Raw genomic sequence first — 18840 nt, 5'->3', positions numbered from 1 at the left:
TTGTACCTACTTTATGCTGCATGCATAAAGAAAATAATGGGAACTTATTGATTCCTTACAAGTTACATAAAAGTCATTTAAATGAGGCCGGCCTTAAATGACAACCACATTTTACTTATAAATACATATATATAAATTATATGTATTGCGTTGGTGTCTTATTAAAAGCATTCTGAAAAATCCATTTCTGTCGATCGGAATTAATAACTTATATCAGTTTATATTTATGCTGTAGTGCCTTGAGTCATCCCTGAAATCGTAAGTATTCGTAGTAGTTGGCAGACAATGTTGTATTAACGTGCCGAAGGGCTAAGGGGCTACTGGCATGTCTCGGAGTTCATGCCGCCGCGTCGAATTAGGTGCCCGCGTAATCAGATGCTGCATTAAATGAACTATCGAAGGATTACACCTCTCGGTAACAAATTTCGGTTTTCAAATTGCTCACGGATACGAATCCTTTTCGAAAATCTAAGTTTATGTTCGCCTTAAATGAACAGCTCGTTTGATTGATTCTTTTTTACAATAGCCTGGTGGGATTTGACATAAGTATTGGCCTAGTCGCATTTCTACTCGTGGGTGGTTATTTTTTCCGAAAAGGCATGCTCTTATTTGAGACTTCAGTAGTCAATTTCAATGAATATGCAATTTATAGGCTTAATTTATGTACTAATTAGTTAATCACATTTATTTTGCCCAATTTCGCTGCTCACTCATATTATCCATATTAGGTGAAATAAAGTTTCTATGTCGTCACGGGATCGGCTATCTTTATCGACTATGAGAACATTGGAATGACGTGGATCCCGAACGCTACGGCCTCCTCCACCCAATCTTTAGTGGAGGATAAATTCCTTCTCCTAGGTGCATCTAGCTAATCACACTTTCAACCGATCTTTACATTGACGTTTCCTAGATGTTTCAGCTACGTTATGTATAGTCTGACTACAATTGGTTAATTACCCATTAGAGGTGCATTTTATTAAAAGAATGAGTATATCCTAGTAACGAAAAAATACTGTAAACTTTACTAAGAGGATAGCGTAAAAGGTGAAATTTTTGTTCCGCAAATAACTTTTCTAAAAATTAAGTCGAAGAATCAATTTTACCTTTCACAAGAACTGATGCCAGTATGGGGACGGGAGTGTGGGAAGAATGCTTTGTTTTGCAAAATAACATTTAGGGAAACCTTACGACTAGTACCTGATTGGGAGAAGATCTCAAACAGATAAATATCTGTTATTAATGCACAGAAAGGCTAGAAGACCACCGCCATGACCAGAATTCCATGCAACTGAAACGGAATTAGAAACCGTGGAGTTCATTTTGCTGCAAACCAAAATTCTAGCCATCATATTACCTCACAAGTGGCAGGTAGAATGTTAACTTATCAATGAAGTGTTATCATTTGGATGTAGTAGGTTTTTTTGCTCCTTGGTTCTGTCCATTCAAGTTTTTGCAAAGGGAATCATTGCAGCGTCAAAAGTGAGCCTTCAAAACGAATTGGTCATACTACTCCAAAAGTAGGCTTATTAGTCTTCCATCGAAGATGGGGGCGTCGAGACGAATAGCCGGTGATAGGAGCGGAACATCATAACAGAAATCAAAATTAGATAATCACGCCCAAACTATAAAGTTCGCATCACTGCTTTGTACTTGATATAACTTTCTTCTTTTTACTTTTTTCTCACCGCTTTAATGTTACCAACAACATTTTCTTAAAAAAGCCGTTAAATGGGTTTAACCGATTTAAAAATTACTTCAAATCTTTAGATACAAAAAGCGGCTTGAATCAAAACTACAAAGGCATCCTTAAAAACCTATCAGGACTCAAATATGGTGGATTTCTTTCGTTTGCCTTGTTGCTATTGATGGAAGCTTGCAGAAATGCAATTAGTTTCATGCACACATGCCCAACAAAAGACAGGCATGCGCCAATCTACGCAGGCGGTGACCTTTTCTGCACTCCACCAATTTCTTGGCATTCCGAACCTGCATTCCTTCAAATCTCGGTCAAATCTGTTACAAATCGAACTGCGTTTAACCTGAGACCGAAGCTGTAGAAGTTTGCTGTGTAGCTGCTATTACGGAATTTTAGAGAACATAGGAAGCACTTCTTCTCAAAGAACGACTAGGATTAGTTAATTGGAAGAAAGTCGTGCTCTACAAGACAATGAAGGACCTCTTACCATGAAGCGAAAGCCTGATACGATTTGCGCTTTTGCGTGAGGGAGAGAGGACGATATTGCCTCATTCTCACATTCACTCCTGCTCTCTGTGCTCCTCTAAAGATATCTATCACTTTTATGAGGTAAAAATCACCTGCCTTTGACATTAGCATTGGACAATCACATGATCACATGTAAAACATACCTAATAGCTGGAAAATTAAGGTGAGGTAAAACCGCAGACGACGACTAGATCCAGGTTTTTGTCTTCAACAGACAAAGTGCTTGTCTCCAACAGAGTTTTCTGTGGTTATTTGTGAACTTCTTGGATCACCTTTTATTTGCTGTTCTCTGAACTCAATTTACCATGCATATTTCACGCCCATTATAGCAAGAAAAATGCTAGATTTTGTAAAAGCCTTGCCAACCGTCCCAAAATTTGACCGTAAAGTTCACGCAAATTTGCTTCGACTTGGTGTTAATTAATGAAAATACCCTACGTAGATAATAGTCATTTGAAAGTTGGGAAATTCATGGTGATTTGAGGGAATCCGTAGGCTGCTGACATTATAGTACAAAAGCATGGTAGAATTGCCAGTGTGGAGAGAGTGATGGTGCTAAAATGAACTGTTTCACCAGAGCCAATTCGGTGAAATTCAGCCTAAACCCAAGCTTTCATCCGCCCATCAACCTAAGAATGTGTGAGGACAGTTAATTAGCCGGGTGGGTTTTGCCATTAAATACACTAAAACGAACTTCCCCCCTCGGATACTGAAAAATGAGCTATTTTTAATGACAAAAGTTGCTTTACCCATCCTTATTTAAAAAGCTCTGTAAAGTGTTGTTCATCTTAAACTACTTTTCCCAAGATGGTAACTCCTGCCTAGTAAATCATGATTATTAGAAGACATTACACAAAGGACTACACTTGCCCTGATCGCATACCTGTTCACCAGCACTTTAAGTTCCCTTTAAAATGACAATGATTTTTAGCCTTTCTCTTTGATTATTTTAGCATTAGTTAATCTCAACTACTTAAATTGGAGTAAATGAAAATACGGTTATTCAGAATACACTTCCCCTCCTCTTTTTGTTTTGGAGAGAGAGGACCCCATAAATGGGAAAAGTGGTACACCAGTAGATTTCTGCTTATGTACCTTCCGCTAAAAAAATCCCAGAATTAAGGATGAAATAACTTTTAAGTGTTTTAACAGTGTAAGAACCGGATTCATGCCATTTCAAGCACAAAGAATTTGCTTAAGATCGAAAATAATGTGAAGGAGATTCGTTTACACGCTTTTGTACACTCTGACTGATCATTTTGTTGAAAATAAACTGCTTTATGAATTGTTATAGATCAACTGATGTTCTTTCTGACAGACGTCTATATAAATGAAATTTAAACAAATTAGGTTTCTTCCGTGGCGAGACCTAAATGTTGTGCCTCCTAATTTGTCTTTATTATTTATTCAAATATATGGTAGGTATTTAATCAATTATCTTATTCATTAAGAAATATTCTCTTAGTATTTCAAAAAAGAGCTATTTCCCGAGGGTTTAAAATCAACTTTTGTGTGCTCAATGTGCAAAAATTTATTGCCTACCGGAATTATCTTTTGCATTGTTTTTTTAGGATTCTTGTGGACGAACAACTCTGAGTGTGGTGGTTCTTGAGGGCCTTGTGAAAATGGCCAAAGTGCTTCTCTTTACTCCAACCGCCTGCAACAAAGGTAATGGGAAAAAACAGTCACTTGTACCGGTAGGGGCAAATCCTCTCATTGCTGACGATGAGGGCCGGTTTCCCCTTCACATTGCCGCATGGCAGGGTAACTTAGCTCTGGTCTATCTCCTTCTTCAGGTAACCTGACTTATCACGATGAAGCTTATATATCATCTAGGAGCTTTGAGAATTTTCCTTTATAAATAAGATGCTTTATTATGTGTCGTATATTTAAGGGGAATTTTCGCATCCCATTTTATCAGTTAATTGGCTCTTTCTTAGTTCAATTTCTATGCAAAAACTGAAAACGCTCTCAAGTTTTAAGCCCGGGAGATTTGGATTGCGCCTATTTGAAAAGAAAAAGTTCTATTTTCGAGTCCAAAATGGCTAAACAATAGGTCTTCCTTCCTAAATTTACAAAAAAGTGATTATTTTTACTAGATGGTGCGTGAGTTCCGTCTCTCTTCTCATAATCTCAGTCCCAATCCATCACTTAAGAATTTGTCATCCTAACAATGCTCACCATAAACTAAAACAGTATTAACCCTCAATATTTCAAAAGTGAACAAGGCATCATCAATAATGCGACCAAAATGATTACTGGTTCTTCCCAAGGTAATTTTTGTGGTTATCATGATTTATTAGCTTCACTTAATCATAAACCTTTTGGACTTAATTGCAGAATAGTTTTTATCAAACCTTCCTACAATGCGTACATTACTATAGATTCCACGTTCAAATCTGCAGCACCGAATATTGCCTGTCTTACCCATCTTTGCTAACGGTTTGATAGGTTGGGACCCCAGTGGATGTGCGAGACAAGGAGAATAGGACACCTCTACATTCAGCAGCTTGGCAGAACCACGCGAAAACTTGTAACACCCTTATCGAATTGGGCGCCAATATTAACGCGGTTTGCAGTCAAGGCGCCTCAGCATTGTGCATTGCAGCGCAAGAAGGACATAGTGACGTCTGCGAGGTCCTCCTTCAGGTTAGCAGGATTTGTACTTGACTTTCCGTGATTCACACTTTTCAACCAAAATCGCTGATGCTGAAATACTTTTATAATTGTTTAAAAACAGAATGAAAATGGCTAAAAATAGCTTAGTTCAAATGGTGCCGAAAAGCAAGTATGCTGTTTACCTCATTAGGTTGAATAGGAAAGGCTACAAATAGGTGGATTGTGTGTTAATTTTGGACTTTCGACGATTGTTTCGAGGAAAGAATTATTAATGAATAACCAAAAAGGAGTCAAATTTGCTATTGAGGGCTATTAGCACATTCGTTGCCCTAAGATTGTGGAATGTAATTAACCATCGCAACCAGTGCTTGTTTTTTCCAAGGTGTCACACCAACTGTTTGGATTTTACTCCCTTCTTCCAATTTATTTTTATTGGATGCAGGTTTGCCACATCGAGTGTAATAGGCTGACTCAGATGAGAAAGTTGGAGCTTGAGCAGTGGTGTAAAATGATCTGCCTTTTGATGCATAGCCTCTCAGAAATGATGGCTAAGAGAAAACGACTGCGTAGTTCCCAAGTTCTGTTGTCAGGTAGCGAATCTCAAAAGTCAACTGTTTTTATTCTAATGTGAAGGAGCTTTTAACTCAATCTGTGTACGCGTTTTCTGATGAAGTAGCGCTGAACACCAAATTTTTAAATGTTTTTTTTTTGTGCGAATACGGAAAGATCTTGTGGCGAACTAGCTATGAATGATGAAAAACGCATATATATTGGCTTTGTTGCTTGTTCTTTTTTGTTTTACGGATCAAGTGTTTTGTAATATCTCGGTGCTTCAGCCTGGCCTACAAAATTTGGCTGCGTTTCTTAGCACCAAAGGGGAACTACAGCCCTGCCATTCAACGTCCTTGTATCAGGAGCACGAACACACCTTCGTTTGTATGCTCTCAGGACAAAGAAGCAGTAGTGAAGTTATTCAGTCCTTACGCTCACCCGGCTACAGCCATTAACACGGCGTTTGGTGTTTAGAAATTGGTGAATTCGTAGGAGGCTGGAGATAAATGTTGCGTCTTTTGAGACAGTGAATCAATGACACCTTTGGAGTGCGTGCTAGGATGATATTGTGCCTTGGGAAATTTCTTCTGAGAAGATTAAAAATGTAGAAAAATTTGGACTACTTGGGAAATTTTGGTCGACTGCTGCCACGACCACGAAGTATGGAGGAAGATTCCTAAAGCAGCAGTAGAGGCCTGGCCAAAGCTTTGATTGGTAACGTGTGCCAGGATGGTGTCTGGACTGTTCACAGAAAAATTTGATACAATTTGATACAATCTTTTAGAGAATACTTAGAAGGTTTCGGACACTTATGAAGTAAATTTACTTCTTCCATAAATGTGTTTAAAAGGCGAAATTTTGCTTCCTCCTTTCTCTTTCTTCTTCTCATATGGTGGACTTTATCAAGATTACTACTTTTTACCTCAAGTAAGCATTTTTTCCATGCAAAATGTCAGAGACGATGATTTTGATGGTCTTTGTAGCCCCTTGTTTTTTGTAAATGCTTGTGGGTGTGACCCATTTTCTTATTTTCCTCGACTTTCTCTTCCAGTTGACGTAGGCATTAGTCTGCTATTTCGTATTCAAGAGTGGAAGGTCTTCGCAAACAAGCGGAATTTTATCGCCGGAATCAGGCTATTCGCCTAAACTACTTCCCAGTTATACGATTTTCTCTTGAGCAACAGAGATTGTAAAAGTAGAGCGGCATGCCATCAAATCTATCAACTTCTTAACTCTTTACACGATAGAGAGGAGCTGACGCACTTCAAGCGGATGCCTACGGTCGCACACCCTACAAAGTGGCCATGAAAGCAGGCCACGGAGAGATTTGTGCCCTTCTGGAGCGCTACGGTGCAGTTCCTCCGCCCTCCACCTCTCTACGATTTCGTCATCGTTGGAAACAGATGGCGCCTACTAGCGCTATTCAATTCTCTCAACAGCACCAACAGCATCGACAGTACCGGCAGCTGCATCATAGTCAACAGCCTCAGACACGACAGGTGACAGTATTAGAGCAGGAAAAGGTCGATGTCAATGCGGCGGATTCAGTGATTCCCGGTGCCTGTGGCTTCGAGGGACATATAAAGATGGGAAGAACGGTGATTACCAGTGGACCAACATTGCTACAGCAACAACAACAAAGTGAGCAGTTTTTCAAAATCAAGCTTAACACTTGGTCCTGTACAACTTGTTCACACTACTTGAATAGACGCAGCAAGTGTCCCCTTACTTTATCTACTCTTCATTTCTCCAGCCGCTGCCATGAAATGTCCTAATTGGTTTTCTTCCCATTAGCGGAAAGCATGTCCAACACACAAAACGATGGTCTTTTAAAAAACAAAGATTTGCCTTCAGTTTAATATTTGCAGTGAGTTTTTCCTATTTCCATTTAAAGAGGAGCTAGAAAAAACCTAGCTCATAATATCTCGACAACTCACAAAGTTTCTTTATTTTGGTAAGCTTAACTGCTTAGGTGTTTAAATCAATCGTCCAATTGCTAAATCATCACTTAGGGAGGCAAAGAAAGCCAAGCTTGTGTTAAAGTAAAGGCAAGGTAATCGCTGGATGATTATAACAGAGACAATTTTTTTCACTGTGGGACACAATCTGTAACACTTTATTCTCCAAAAAGAGGGAACCTCAGCCAGTATTGTTAAATTTAGAAAAGTTTAACGTCGTACCAGTATTCTAAATTGATTAAAGTTGGTGCGGATCTTATAAATAACTTCGTTACAGCTGTTCGTTGTAACTTGTAGGGGCTTTTGATCTTTTGGTACGATATTCAACTTTGTGCTCTCTGTTAGTTTCCACTTATTCCTCATTCGCCTGGCATCAAATGCTGGTAAGGTTAGACGTAAGTCAAGCTTTTCCACAAGAAAATCTTCTTCACGAAGAATATGTAATAAATAAATGTTGAATTCTACTCAATCCTAGACTGTAAAAACTTTGTTGGCTACCATAGAATTTACGTGTTTAAAGGTGCATTAAACGTCTGTTAAATCCTTTTAAACTTGCTTTCTTTTTTGAGCTTTGCCCTCAGCACTCCTTGCGGTCACCCTTTCTCCTTCGATCACAACAAACTCTGGTGTGTACTGAAGCCAACCGCGGAGTAGGTCAAGGAGTGCCAATTCATGACATAAATCCAGCCAGAACCTCTGAATGTGATGAACTGTATTAGAGGAGAATCCATCCGAGAGGGAGTGATAATTGATGGACAAGTCTATCCTGTATGTTTGTCACGTTGTCTAAAGTCAACACTGGGAAGGGATAGATCATCCTCTTTTAGGTCAGGTAAATATAGAGACGCCTTCTTTAAAGTTAACTGCGCTTTGTTGATATTTTATTCTCCCTCAATGGTTATTATGCAGAATCGGAGTTTAGAATTTGTCAGAAGTAGACTCCGTTTTTGTTCATCTGCTGATTCAACAATCGGTACCCGATATCTTTCTTCCGTTGTGTTTAGAGTTGTTTTTCTTCGCTCGGAACAGACTCGCTTACCGTTTCCACCAATGTAACACCTCAAATCTCGTCAAAATCCGTAATAAAACCTGTCACTATAAAGGAATTGGCAATCATTAGTGTAAAGAATGGTTGGGAGTCTTAATGGACTTTGTGTTTGACATGCATAGCAAAAAAATTGCCTTGACATTGAAGTATTCGGGGGTTCTATAAAATATTAATTTGATAAATACGCAAAAATCGACGGTTATAATGTCATTCTAACCGGTGTCATGGAAACATAAAGAACTTTATCATTTAGAGATTTTGCTTGTAAACATGTAACTGTCTAATGTCAATGCCAAAAAGGGTGACGATCAACAATTGGGGGAACAGGAAGGATGAGTATGGGGTAGCATCTCCCATCTCACTTAATCATACTCTAGAGTGTAAATCTCACAGATAAGCCTTTTGGTATGACGAATGAGGTCGTGCGTTGCCTTGTAAGGGTGGCATTTTCTGATGACTGATTAGTCCTGGTTGTTTCTTAAGAAGTTTGGTTTCCCTTCCCACATCCGAGTTCTACCATCATTAGGGCAGGTTGACTTCAGCACCACTTTCTCTTCATATCTGAGTTAGGCTAAAATGGGCTACTGTACTATTTTCACTGAAAGCTGTTCTTAGCGGTGTTTGATTCATCATTACCATGAATTGACAGTCCTTTCCCACAAGATATACCTTTTGTCAACTTTCCTAAACTGTGCATTCTACTGCTGCAGCCGTTTCAGATGCTGTATAATAAATTTCTCAAGAAATCTCTGCATTTCTTAGTTTCTCGTTTAAACTTTGCTGGGGAAGTAAACTTGCTTCTGAACCGGGTATATTTTGATACAAAGGTTTAAGTTACGAGGGAAATAGACGTAAGCTGCATTGATTTTGCAAGTCTCCACGAGTTAAATTAAGTCACGGAGTTGAAACGTACCAAAATTTTGGATTTTACGTAAATTGTTACTAAGTGTTGCCACGTATCTTCTTAATGATAAGTCATTCTAAGTCCCCTGAAATGTCATTGAATTTGGGCATCAGATCACCCTGAGTAAATTAATCTTCACGAAGTTAAGTACTTTGTAGCGAATTGCACGCATCTCTTATTTGACTATATTTGGGGCAAGTTAGACTACTGTTTAGAGTGAGTAAAGGCTGAGGCAATTTACCATATTTTTACAGGAAAATACTGTAGAATTTTTTGGAATTAATCAGTATAAAGTATTAAAACACTGGCTAATTTGAAGAATCAATCCACATTAATTGGTAGTGTAGCATATTTGCTGTATTCTTTGTCAAGATTCCCCTTCCACTCCACCCAATCCCATCTTAAACTTTCAAGTTTCTTACAGCCCATTTTTTCGGTATAAAGAATGATATCGTACGTTTTCTTGTGAGAATGGCACTTATTACTGACTGACTACCCCTGATTGTTTTTTAAAAACATGTTTTCTTTCGTGGTGGAGACAAATCTTAGCACGGACTTTTCAACAATGCTTTATGCACTTTCGATGCTGACTGACTGACTTAATTGTGACGAGAAATAATCTTGGTATTCTGTTGTTAGGGCAACAGTCGTGTCCTTGTTTGTTTCAAAAAATGTACTCTTCACCCATCGCACCCTTTTAATTTACCGCCTCATTCTTACCGGATGACCAGGTTTTCTGTATGAGGTACCGTAGAGGTAAATATTCACCAAGAACATCCCTCTACAGGCCAAAAGACGATGAGTAGAAATATATCCACTTAATATAATACAGCCTCAGAAACGCAGCAGAAAACCACGCTCTCAGAAGCCATCAATGCTAGCGATTCGATTGGGGGAAAGAGTTCTTCCTACGTGATAATGCAAGACCTCATTCCTCACATTTAGACCAGAAGAGATTGAAATTTTAAAAACGGGCGGAAGTACTTTCTCAACCCCCATATTCCACAAATGATGGACGTCTAAACGACTCCCAGAATCGGGCAATCCTTCCATTTGCCAAATTTATACTTCCCACGCGATCATGCGATGATCTGCCTAATGCCAAAAATGTTGTGATTATCAATAATACCCCCCTTCTCTAACCTTTCAAAAGCGTTGATCTCATCACGGACATACATTTTAATGAATGGCATTGGCCTTGCCCTTTAAGAATAGAACGCTTTTCACCAGACCTTGCTGTTTCTCAGGAAGAACAAAATAATTTTTCTATTTTACTAGAGTTTTACCCCGTCAATGAGATAGTTATTCTTGGTAAAGAGTTCTGCATGCCGTCTATGTCACACTGAGCATGCCTAGTCTTTTGGGAGTAAAGTTGCGCCTTGGAATTGTGGAATGGGTAGTGAGTGAACGTCTGGAGATAACCAATGCTATGTTCAGTCACTTATCAAACGAACAAAAGCAGTTTCTTATCACAAATTTAAAAGGACCGCTTTTTTAGAAATTAAAAATTTGAATGTCAGGTTGATAATCGTTGAAGCTTGTTACATGATACCCTATTTCCATTTTTGATCGATGTAGGTGCAAACTAATTACTTTGTCACTTATCATAGATGATATGACAACAGGAGCCTATGCTAGACCTTCAATCGCGCTAATAAATGCTGTTCCTGCACCACCTCCGCACTTGAGATCGTGTCGACAACAACATCAACAACAGCCATACGTTCAAATGCCCCAACAACAGCAACTATCAGAATGGTCCTCTACTCCCATGACCTTTGATCCTAGTCAATGGCAATCTCTATTTCCACAGGGGCTCCAAATTTCACCCACTCCCGTATGGTGTCCCACGCCACAGACGACGCAACCCATCTATACTCCATCAATGTTATTCGCCACCCAACCGACGACCTTCGATCGGAACCAATCACAGCAGCCGGTCTATCAACCGGCCTATGTGCTCTCACCACAGGGCATTTTAGTGCCGGCTCAAGCACCCTACTTTGTTCCAGTGATGCAGCATTCGCAGTTTCAGCTAAATGTATCGCAATTTCAGAGTAAGGACTTAGAAACATGTTTCTATGTTTTGATGATGAACTTTCTGTGAAGCTTTTAGTTGTTAAACTCCGTAGGTTTGGTCATTTATATTATGACCCATATTGCATTTTTTTAACATGATGTCTGGTCAGCAAAATTAGGACTATTGTCCTTCTGGAATGGAATTGTCAACACTACCATCATTGCAGCACCGCAGCCATCCTAAATCGCTTTATAAATGCTCATAAATGATTGCCCTTACTGAGATTAAAAAATGGTTGGTCTACTATGCGATTTCACTCCAGATTATGCAGTAATCAGGCGTCCAGGATCAAGTGTTCCATGTGCTCAAGGTTGACAGGAATGTACGCTCTGCTGTACTTTCACCGAAATGCACATAAGCATCTTTGTCCAAATGTGGCTGAGCGTTTTATCGCTGTACAAATGCACTTGAAGTTGTTCGTACCAGTAGACACTTGAGGATGTTTTGCCTTTATTAACAGAGAATTTCGTCCTTAAAGGCTAAACCACCATCATACATGCAATAACACTTGTCTGTTATCCTGGTTAATAGTGTCCAAACCGTACTTGTCCCCGACACGAGTGACAGGACAGACCTGCCACTGACTATTTCATATATTACCGCTCTAATTAAATTCCCTCTTGTACGCGAAATATTCTCAGCTTCGCTTGAGCGCAGTTCATAGGACGTATAATTGAAAAATCATTGCCTTCTTTCAGGTGAAATTCCACCACCAGAAGTGCTAGCAACCCCGTCTTGTGCGGCAACTACCACAAAAGCCTCCTCTACGGTGGAAAACACACCAACAGCAACCATTCATTCCCAAAGACCTTCAAATTTTTATACAGTCGAAGAGGTTGGATCAGTACCGCACCAGAACATGGAGGCGCCGGCGAATCTCACCTTCTCTGGTGGTCCAATTGCTTCACCAGTTGTGAGCGAATCGGCTGCAATGTCATACCACTACAGTGCTGCAACGCAAATACTTAAAGAGGACATTCAGAAGCCCTCTTCAGACCGCCCTACTATTCAACTGATAGTAAACACTAAATTAGGCGAAGATGTAATTAATTTAAACGAGGTAACTGACTCGGAGTATGAATCATCGGTATGGGTGAGCAGGCGGCAGGTGACAGTGATGGCGGAGGCAGCGGTTGAACGTGGAAGTAAAATTAAGAAAGGTACAAAAAGTAGACAGTCAACATCTCCGGAGCGCCAACATCATGGATCCAGAGTCAAGGCGGCGATCCAGGGAGCATGGAAGGGAGTAAGGAGGAAGAAGACCACATCAACACCAGGAAGTCCAGGCGTCTCGACGGTTCCTGTAAAAGACAGGAAGATGGAGAAATCGCAGGTTCAACAACTGCAGCAACAGGAGTCACGGACGCATGCCGAGACTCATATTTGAGTCCACCTTTTTTATCTACCTTTATTTTCTTTTCATCTCCTCCCCTTCCTAGAGATATATCACTTGTTGTCTTGTGTATTGAGCACAATTAGTAGAATTTGCAGAGATGGCCTTCATGTGAGAAGAAGTACTTATGAAAGCCTCAGAGACCCTGTACTATAAATCTTTATATTGAAAGTGATTTATTAAGTGTTTATTCGGTGAATTTCATTATTTATAAACGATTTAGACTAAATAAAGAAACCAAATAACTTCTTATAGAAGTAACTATAGGAAATTACTTTCATATAATCGCTTTTGAAAGAGGCACAAGACTGCAAATTTTGCTCTTACAGTGCGTTTCAAATATTGGCAAAAAATCATCTGTCTCTGTCTTCCGGCTGATTAGTTAATTGATTGAACAGTCTTAATTCTTTCTTAAAAGCTTTTGTTTTTGTGCGTTTCTGCTTTTCGCTATACGAAACAATGAATGGCAGCATCCTTCCTACACCCTCTTGGTATGAAGCAGTGCCTCGAATATCTGTGGAGAGTGGAGGTTTTTGAGAGCAACGTAACCAATGGCAATACTGGAAGTGACTGCAACCCTATAAAAGTGCTCCTGATCCGCTTTTTTACAAGTTGCCTTTTAGTGCCTTACTTTTTAACCTTCCCAGAGCGCCTTAAAATTCCTTCTCCCCTTTCTCTTCCGCATAGATAGGCTTTAAATGAAATCAGAATACTATAAATACCCAATAATGGGACCAATCCCTGTCTCAGCTATCAGGCAATTATACACGCATAATGGCACTGATCGAGACCAAAGGCATCCGTACTAAAGGTCTTGTCGATTGGATTGATGAAAACCCATCAGATTCTCTGCTGAAGCACATACACAACTATTCATAGAAGATAGGACCGTTAGCTTAACAAATTTTGGAATCCAAGAATCTCTTTTCATCTCAAAAGCTTATTGGCATCCATTAAAACAGTCATTGGCCTGGCGGCCTCCACAACTTTCCGCATTACAGGCTGTTGATTTTGACACGTTGAACTCCGTGTATTTCACTCAACAGCAAGGATCAAAAACCAAGGGCTCTTACTGGATGTCATGTATCCATCATCACCTCAATTTTTTACTTTACCTCTGAGCGGTGTGCTTAGTTGCCTCACCTTTCCCATTGCTAAACAGGAAGCTTTGCAAGAAGCTTCTACAGGTTTGAAATCGAATTAAACTGGAGTTGTGTAGCAGGCAAGTATGAATCACATGAGTCAAACGCATATGTCAATTGATGGTCTAATGATTGACAGAAGAAAACAATCGAAAAGCACAATTAAGAGGTTTCGTATTCAAATAAGGATTAAATCAGACAACCATTTTTCTAGATTTTTAAAAGGAATTCTTCATTTTATATTGTTGCACATTCGTAGCAAAGGTAAGCAAAACTGACCCAAGTAAAGAACACTTTTAGTTCCGTCGAATGGTGGATAACTTTAAGCGCTAATATCGAAAAATATCTGCTGTCGATCATTGAATCTGCGGAGGTACTCTGCTTATGCATTAAACCGATGTCTTCTTTTGCAAAAAAACCCATGAAGGGAAACCAAGTACTGGCAAGTCGCAGTTAATTTGCAAGAAAAGGTAGACACATTTGCTTAAACTAGACTGTTGTAAACCAAAAGTAGGTGAATGCTAACTCTGTGACTACCCGAACCGGAAAATAAGCGATAAATACTTGAGAATAAAGGTCCTCACTGCCTACAATCTAAGTAAATGGATAGTCATCATTCTCGCATATACTTTGCCTTTGTGAATGACCTTAACGTCAAAGCGACTACTAGCACACGTAAGGTGTAAGCCACTCTGACCTATCGGGAGATATTTTTAGCGTCAGTGCTAATTGAGAAATACCCTAAAATGTTCAGAAACTTGGCTTGAAAGAGGATTTATTTTCGAAAACGGAAAATTATAAAATGTTTAAACTGGGATGTTTTTTTTGGGGTCGTGATTATCCTCAAGAGAAATCATCTGATATTACTCTAGGCAAAAATTGCGACAAGAGGTGAGTGACATACAGAATGTGTTCGCTGTAGAACTCTACGCACCCTTAAGGCCAAGGTCTCTTCCGGTACAATTAGCCTTATGAGGGGCTCGGTGATCGAAACTCTGGGGAGATATACAGGCTTATGCCACCACTGCTGGGTAGCACTCTCTCCGCAATGTGATCTGTCTCGCAATCAATTGCAGTTTGTTGTGTCCAAAGAAGTTCCAAAAATGACCCACAAAAGTAGGCGAGGCTACAGTGTGGTGTGACATTTGTTTTAATGTACGGTTAACGATGGTGGCTTTCAGTCTCTGAGGTCTCCATCTCCATCCTAAGACAACCTTTCGACGATAAATAGGATTTCTTAGTAATTTTTTCCACTTCCAATAACTACTGGATGCCTGCAACTGTAAAAAAGTATTTCCTTCCACTCGAAATGCCTCGTTATGAGAAAGATCGACTCAGAGCTTTGAGACAATTAAACTTTCATTAATCAGATTTTCACAGAAATTCAAATACCACCAAACTACTTCAAAATGAACTCGAAATTCTCCCATAATGAAAGTAAAAGCAGAGCCAGCTATAAGGCGCAAAGTCACAAAAACTTTGATCAACGAAACCTGTATTATAAAACCAACCGAATTTAGTAGGATAAAGTTCAATGAACTTGAGATTTTTCGTTCTTACAAGCCATGGGATGGGTTTTCCTGCGTTTGTAGGGGCTCTTCCGTTTCCACTCTTTCATCCATTGGAGAGACTGTGATAGTTGATCGCCTAGCCAGTCCTGTTGTGTCCTCCAAGAAGAGAATCAAAACTAATTGCAGCACCATAATGAAGGTATACACAACCAAGGGTAAGCCATGCATCACTTCCTTGTCGAGGCGATTAATCACAGGAAACCATAAGGCTCCTAATCTTGCCATCCCAGCTGCTAGTCCAAATCCTCTATTTCGATAGATAGGCTTGTACAACTCTGGCACGTAAATAAAGAGCATTCTCTGGACAGCGGAGAGGAATAGAATAATGACATTACTGTACATATTCAACATGGCGTCGGTAGTTGGTTGGAAATACATTGTATGGAATGCGGCTACTGCACCCATGATTACCACAACCACGTAGACCACGAGAAGTGGAAGTCTGCGCGATTTGCAGTATCGATAGAGTGCAGCGGCCAGAATACACCCAGGTATCTGCGCTAATGAATTAACAATCGTAACAAAAGAGACATGCAGTTTTATGTTACTGGCAAAAAATACCATTCCAAAAATGCAGGTTATCTGACAAGTGAGAATCGAAGTTGAAAGGAGCGTAATTTTAATTAGATGTGGTTTGAAGAGCTGCCAAATGGCGAATTCACTCGCGCTCTCATTGGATGAGTAGATAGCTCGTAGACGTATATTTCGAAGAATGACATCTTGCCGTCCGTTTGGACCTAATCCCACATGTTGGAGGAATTCCTCAGTAGTCATGAGAACTTCTGGCTGAGGTTTACGAAATCGGGAATTAAACCGATATGCTGAGTAGAGAATATGAGCAGCTTCCTCCGCTCTTCCGCAGGCCGCTAGCCATCTGGGTGATTCTGGAAGTAACCAGATGTGTAAGATGACAAGGATACTTGGAAGGTTGTTGAGGATGATGAATAATCTCCAATTAGTTACGTATATGGCCAGGATTCCAATCATACAGCCTTGTAGAATGATTTGCAGAACCATGCCAATGGCAGAGAGAGTCGATCGGCATTTAGCGGTGGTGATTTCTGCCGTCAAAACGACATAAGCTGAACCACGAGCTGTAACAAATGTGGCTAAAGCAACTCTTCCAATAACGTAGAACCAGTGACTTAAACTTAAAGCTGTGGCTAGCCCTGCCAATATCTCTCCACAACCAGAAATGACCATAGCTTTGCGTCTTCCAACACGATCACTCAGCCATCCACCAAAAATGAATCCAACCATCATTCCAACCATGTAGGCACTCTCGTTGAACGGCAGTTGCCAGGCCTCGTCGCAAACCAACTCCCATTGTTGAACGATCCCACCTTTGTACTGAACCTCCGAATATTCGAAGACATAACCATCAAAACAGGTGTAGTTCGCAGTGATGACATGATCACGAGCACTTCTATAGAATTCAAAGAGTGCCGAGGTGGTAATGTTGGTAGGCGCCCTACCGGCATATCTTCGGCACTGTCGAAAGTGATTATTAGACTCATCGACCGGGCCTAGGAATCGGGCCACATAGGTGAAATTGAAACCTTGAAACCAGGCTTCTAGTGCAGCGTCAGCACGGCAACGGTGTCGCGGGACAGAGTTGAAGAAGACGGAGATTATCATATTATTTGAGAAGGAAAGAGAAATGAGGAGAATGATCCAGACCTGCCATGCACCTAGTCCACCAACAAGGGTTTCGAAAATTTGGTCTATCTGGGCGCCATACATTGATGTTTACGAGGTGGGCCAAACTTAGCCACACCAGGAACACATGGGTGTTTCACGTGTTCTAACATCGATTGTGGGGTCAGCTCTTGTCACGCTGCATTGCACTTAAATTATGCAATCTTCTCGTGATATAAATGAGAGACTGGGCTACGGAGATGGTAACGAACACAAATCCGCGTTGGTGAGAATCGACGCTAGAGACGTTCGAAAAGAGGTTTAAGACAATTGTTGACATGAGCAGCGGTGCGAGTGAAGCGGGATCAATGGCTACATAACCATCGGCCATACACACCTGTAAACAGTTTCTGTTTTTGTCTCGTGCGTTTTATCTTAGGCTTTTTGAGGTGCAAAAGTTTTCATATTTTGTTAAAGAGAATTATGTCCCATGAAGAGTGCTTCACTTTAAACCGCTGTCACGTTGACAAAGTCGGAAACACAACGGTGACGTTATTGCTTAAATGAAAGCAGCTAGTACCCTTCCCATCACATCAAATTGTTTTAACTCATAACATTTGAGAATGATCTTATTAATCTAAAAAATTCGGAATAAGGTTAATATTCCATACAACTGCAGAGTCAGGGGCTCTAGGTCAATTTTAAGTGATATGGATTTTTAAAGTGACTGTTTTATGGATATCGTAGTAACAGAAACAAATCGGAATAAAGCACCCAGTTATCCTTGCGTTGCCTTTGCTTTTCCTCTCGACAATCTAGTGCTTTTGTGTTTTGGGAAAGAGAAGAAGGAGGGATATTTATCAGTCACATCTGCAAGCACCTTGCAGCCCTTGATGCATGAAATTACACTTACTTCTTCTATAGGCATGCTAGATGTAAACCTGAGATGAAGATGGTAGTACCGGGAAACATAATCACAGAAGCGCTCTCGTACCTTAAAGACAGCTCTTGCTTTCCTCTTTTTGATAAAGTCAATGCATAGTTTAATGGTCATTAATCACGAAAAGCCAAGCAGCATATTAACTGTTGTAACGCTATTTTTCTCGTCTCTTGAAGCCAAAATGATAGACATAAATAATACCAGAGCATGCGACTCATCGCATAGCAGCTTGGGTACTGCGCAAAACCTTCCTGGGTTTTTAAGGCAAGTTCAAAGTATCATGCATAAATGGACACTTAAAGAGCAAAATGTGGGATATATCCGACCACAAAGTGATCTGGTGATCCTGTAAAATGCACCGACTAAAATATCTAAAAGGTCATATCTTTTTCTAAAGAAAATTGAGTTGGCCATGGCCTGCGAAGTCGGCAATCACTGCATCCTCCGTTACTAAAAAACAAGTTTTTCTCTTCTTAGTCATGGACAAGGATGCGGCTGTTTTTGCCACGGTCGCACTAGAGTATAACCATTCCGCTACTAAAATTCCAACAAGCAAAAGAGATCTAAGCCGTAATACTGCAGTCATTTCATGTGCTGTCAATTAATGTTCATGCTGTAGCGTCCCGAGACTCCCTGAAGATGAAAGAAAACAAAACACTCGGGCAGAATATATATTCAGCGCAGAGAAGGCGTCTGGGCTATTGGCATGGCCCAAAAAGCCAGCCCACCCTGCGAGGTACAAGGGGGCTAATTCAAAGTACAAAGTGG

The 18840-nt window shown here is 40.2% G+C and overlaps 2 protein-coding genes across 2 annotated transcripts; one reads left to right on the top strand and one right to left on the bottom strand. All coding sequences in view use genetic code 11, as the record gives it.

Annotated features, from left to right (window-relative positions):
- Positions 1-3852: 3852 nt before the first annotated feature.
- Positions 3853-12775, top strand: EGR_03756 (Ankyrin repeat domain-containing protein 50; the record flags this gene model as incomplete). Its single annotated transcript, XM_024493005.1, has 5 exons — positions 3853-4023; positions 4679-4876; positions 6646-7039; positions 10919-11365; positions 12087-12775. 5 exons carry the CDS (start codon positions 3853-3855, stop codon positions 12773-12775), a joined length of 1899 nt encoding a protein of 632 aa, XP_024352662.1.
- Positions 12776-15479: 2704 nt separating this feature from the next.
- On the bottom strand, positions 15480-17237 carry EGR_03755 (Solute carrier family 22 member 5; the record flags this gene model as incomplete). Its single annotated transcript, XM_024493004.1, has 1 exon — positions 15480-17237. One exon carries the CDS (start codon positions 17235-17237, stop codon positions 15480-15482), a length of 1758 nt encoding a protein of 585 aa, XP_024352661.1.
- Positions 17238-18840: the final 1603 nt, after the last annotated feature.

This window comes from Echinococcus granulosus (genome assembly GCF_000524195.1).
Source record: "Echinococcus granulosus chromosome Unknown EG_S00020, whole genome shotgun sequence".
NCBI lineage: Eukaryota > Metazoa > Platyhelminthes > Cestoda > Cyclophyllidea > Taeniidae > Echinococcus > Echinococcus granulosus.
This window is presented reverse-complemented; position numbering and strand designations above follow the sequence as displayed.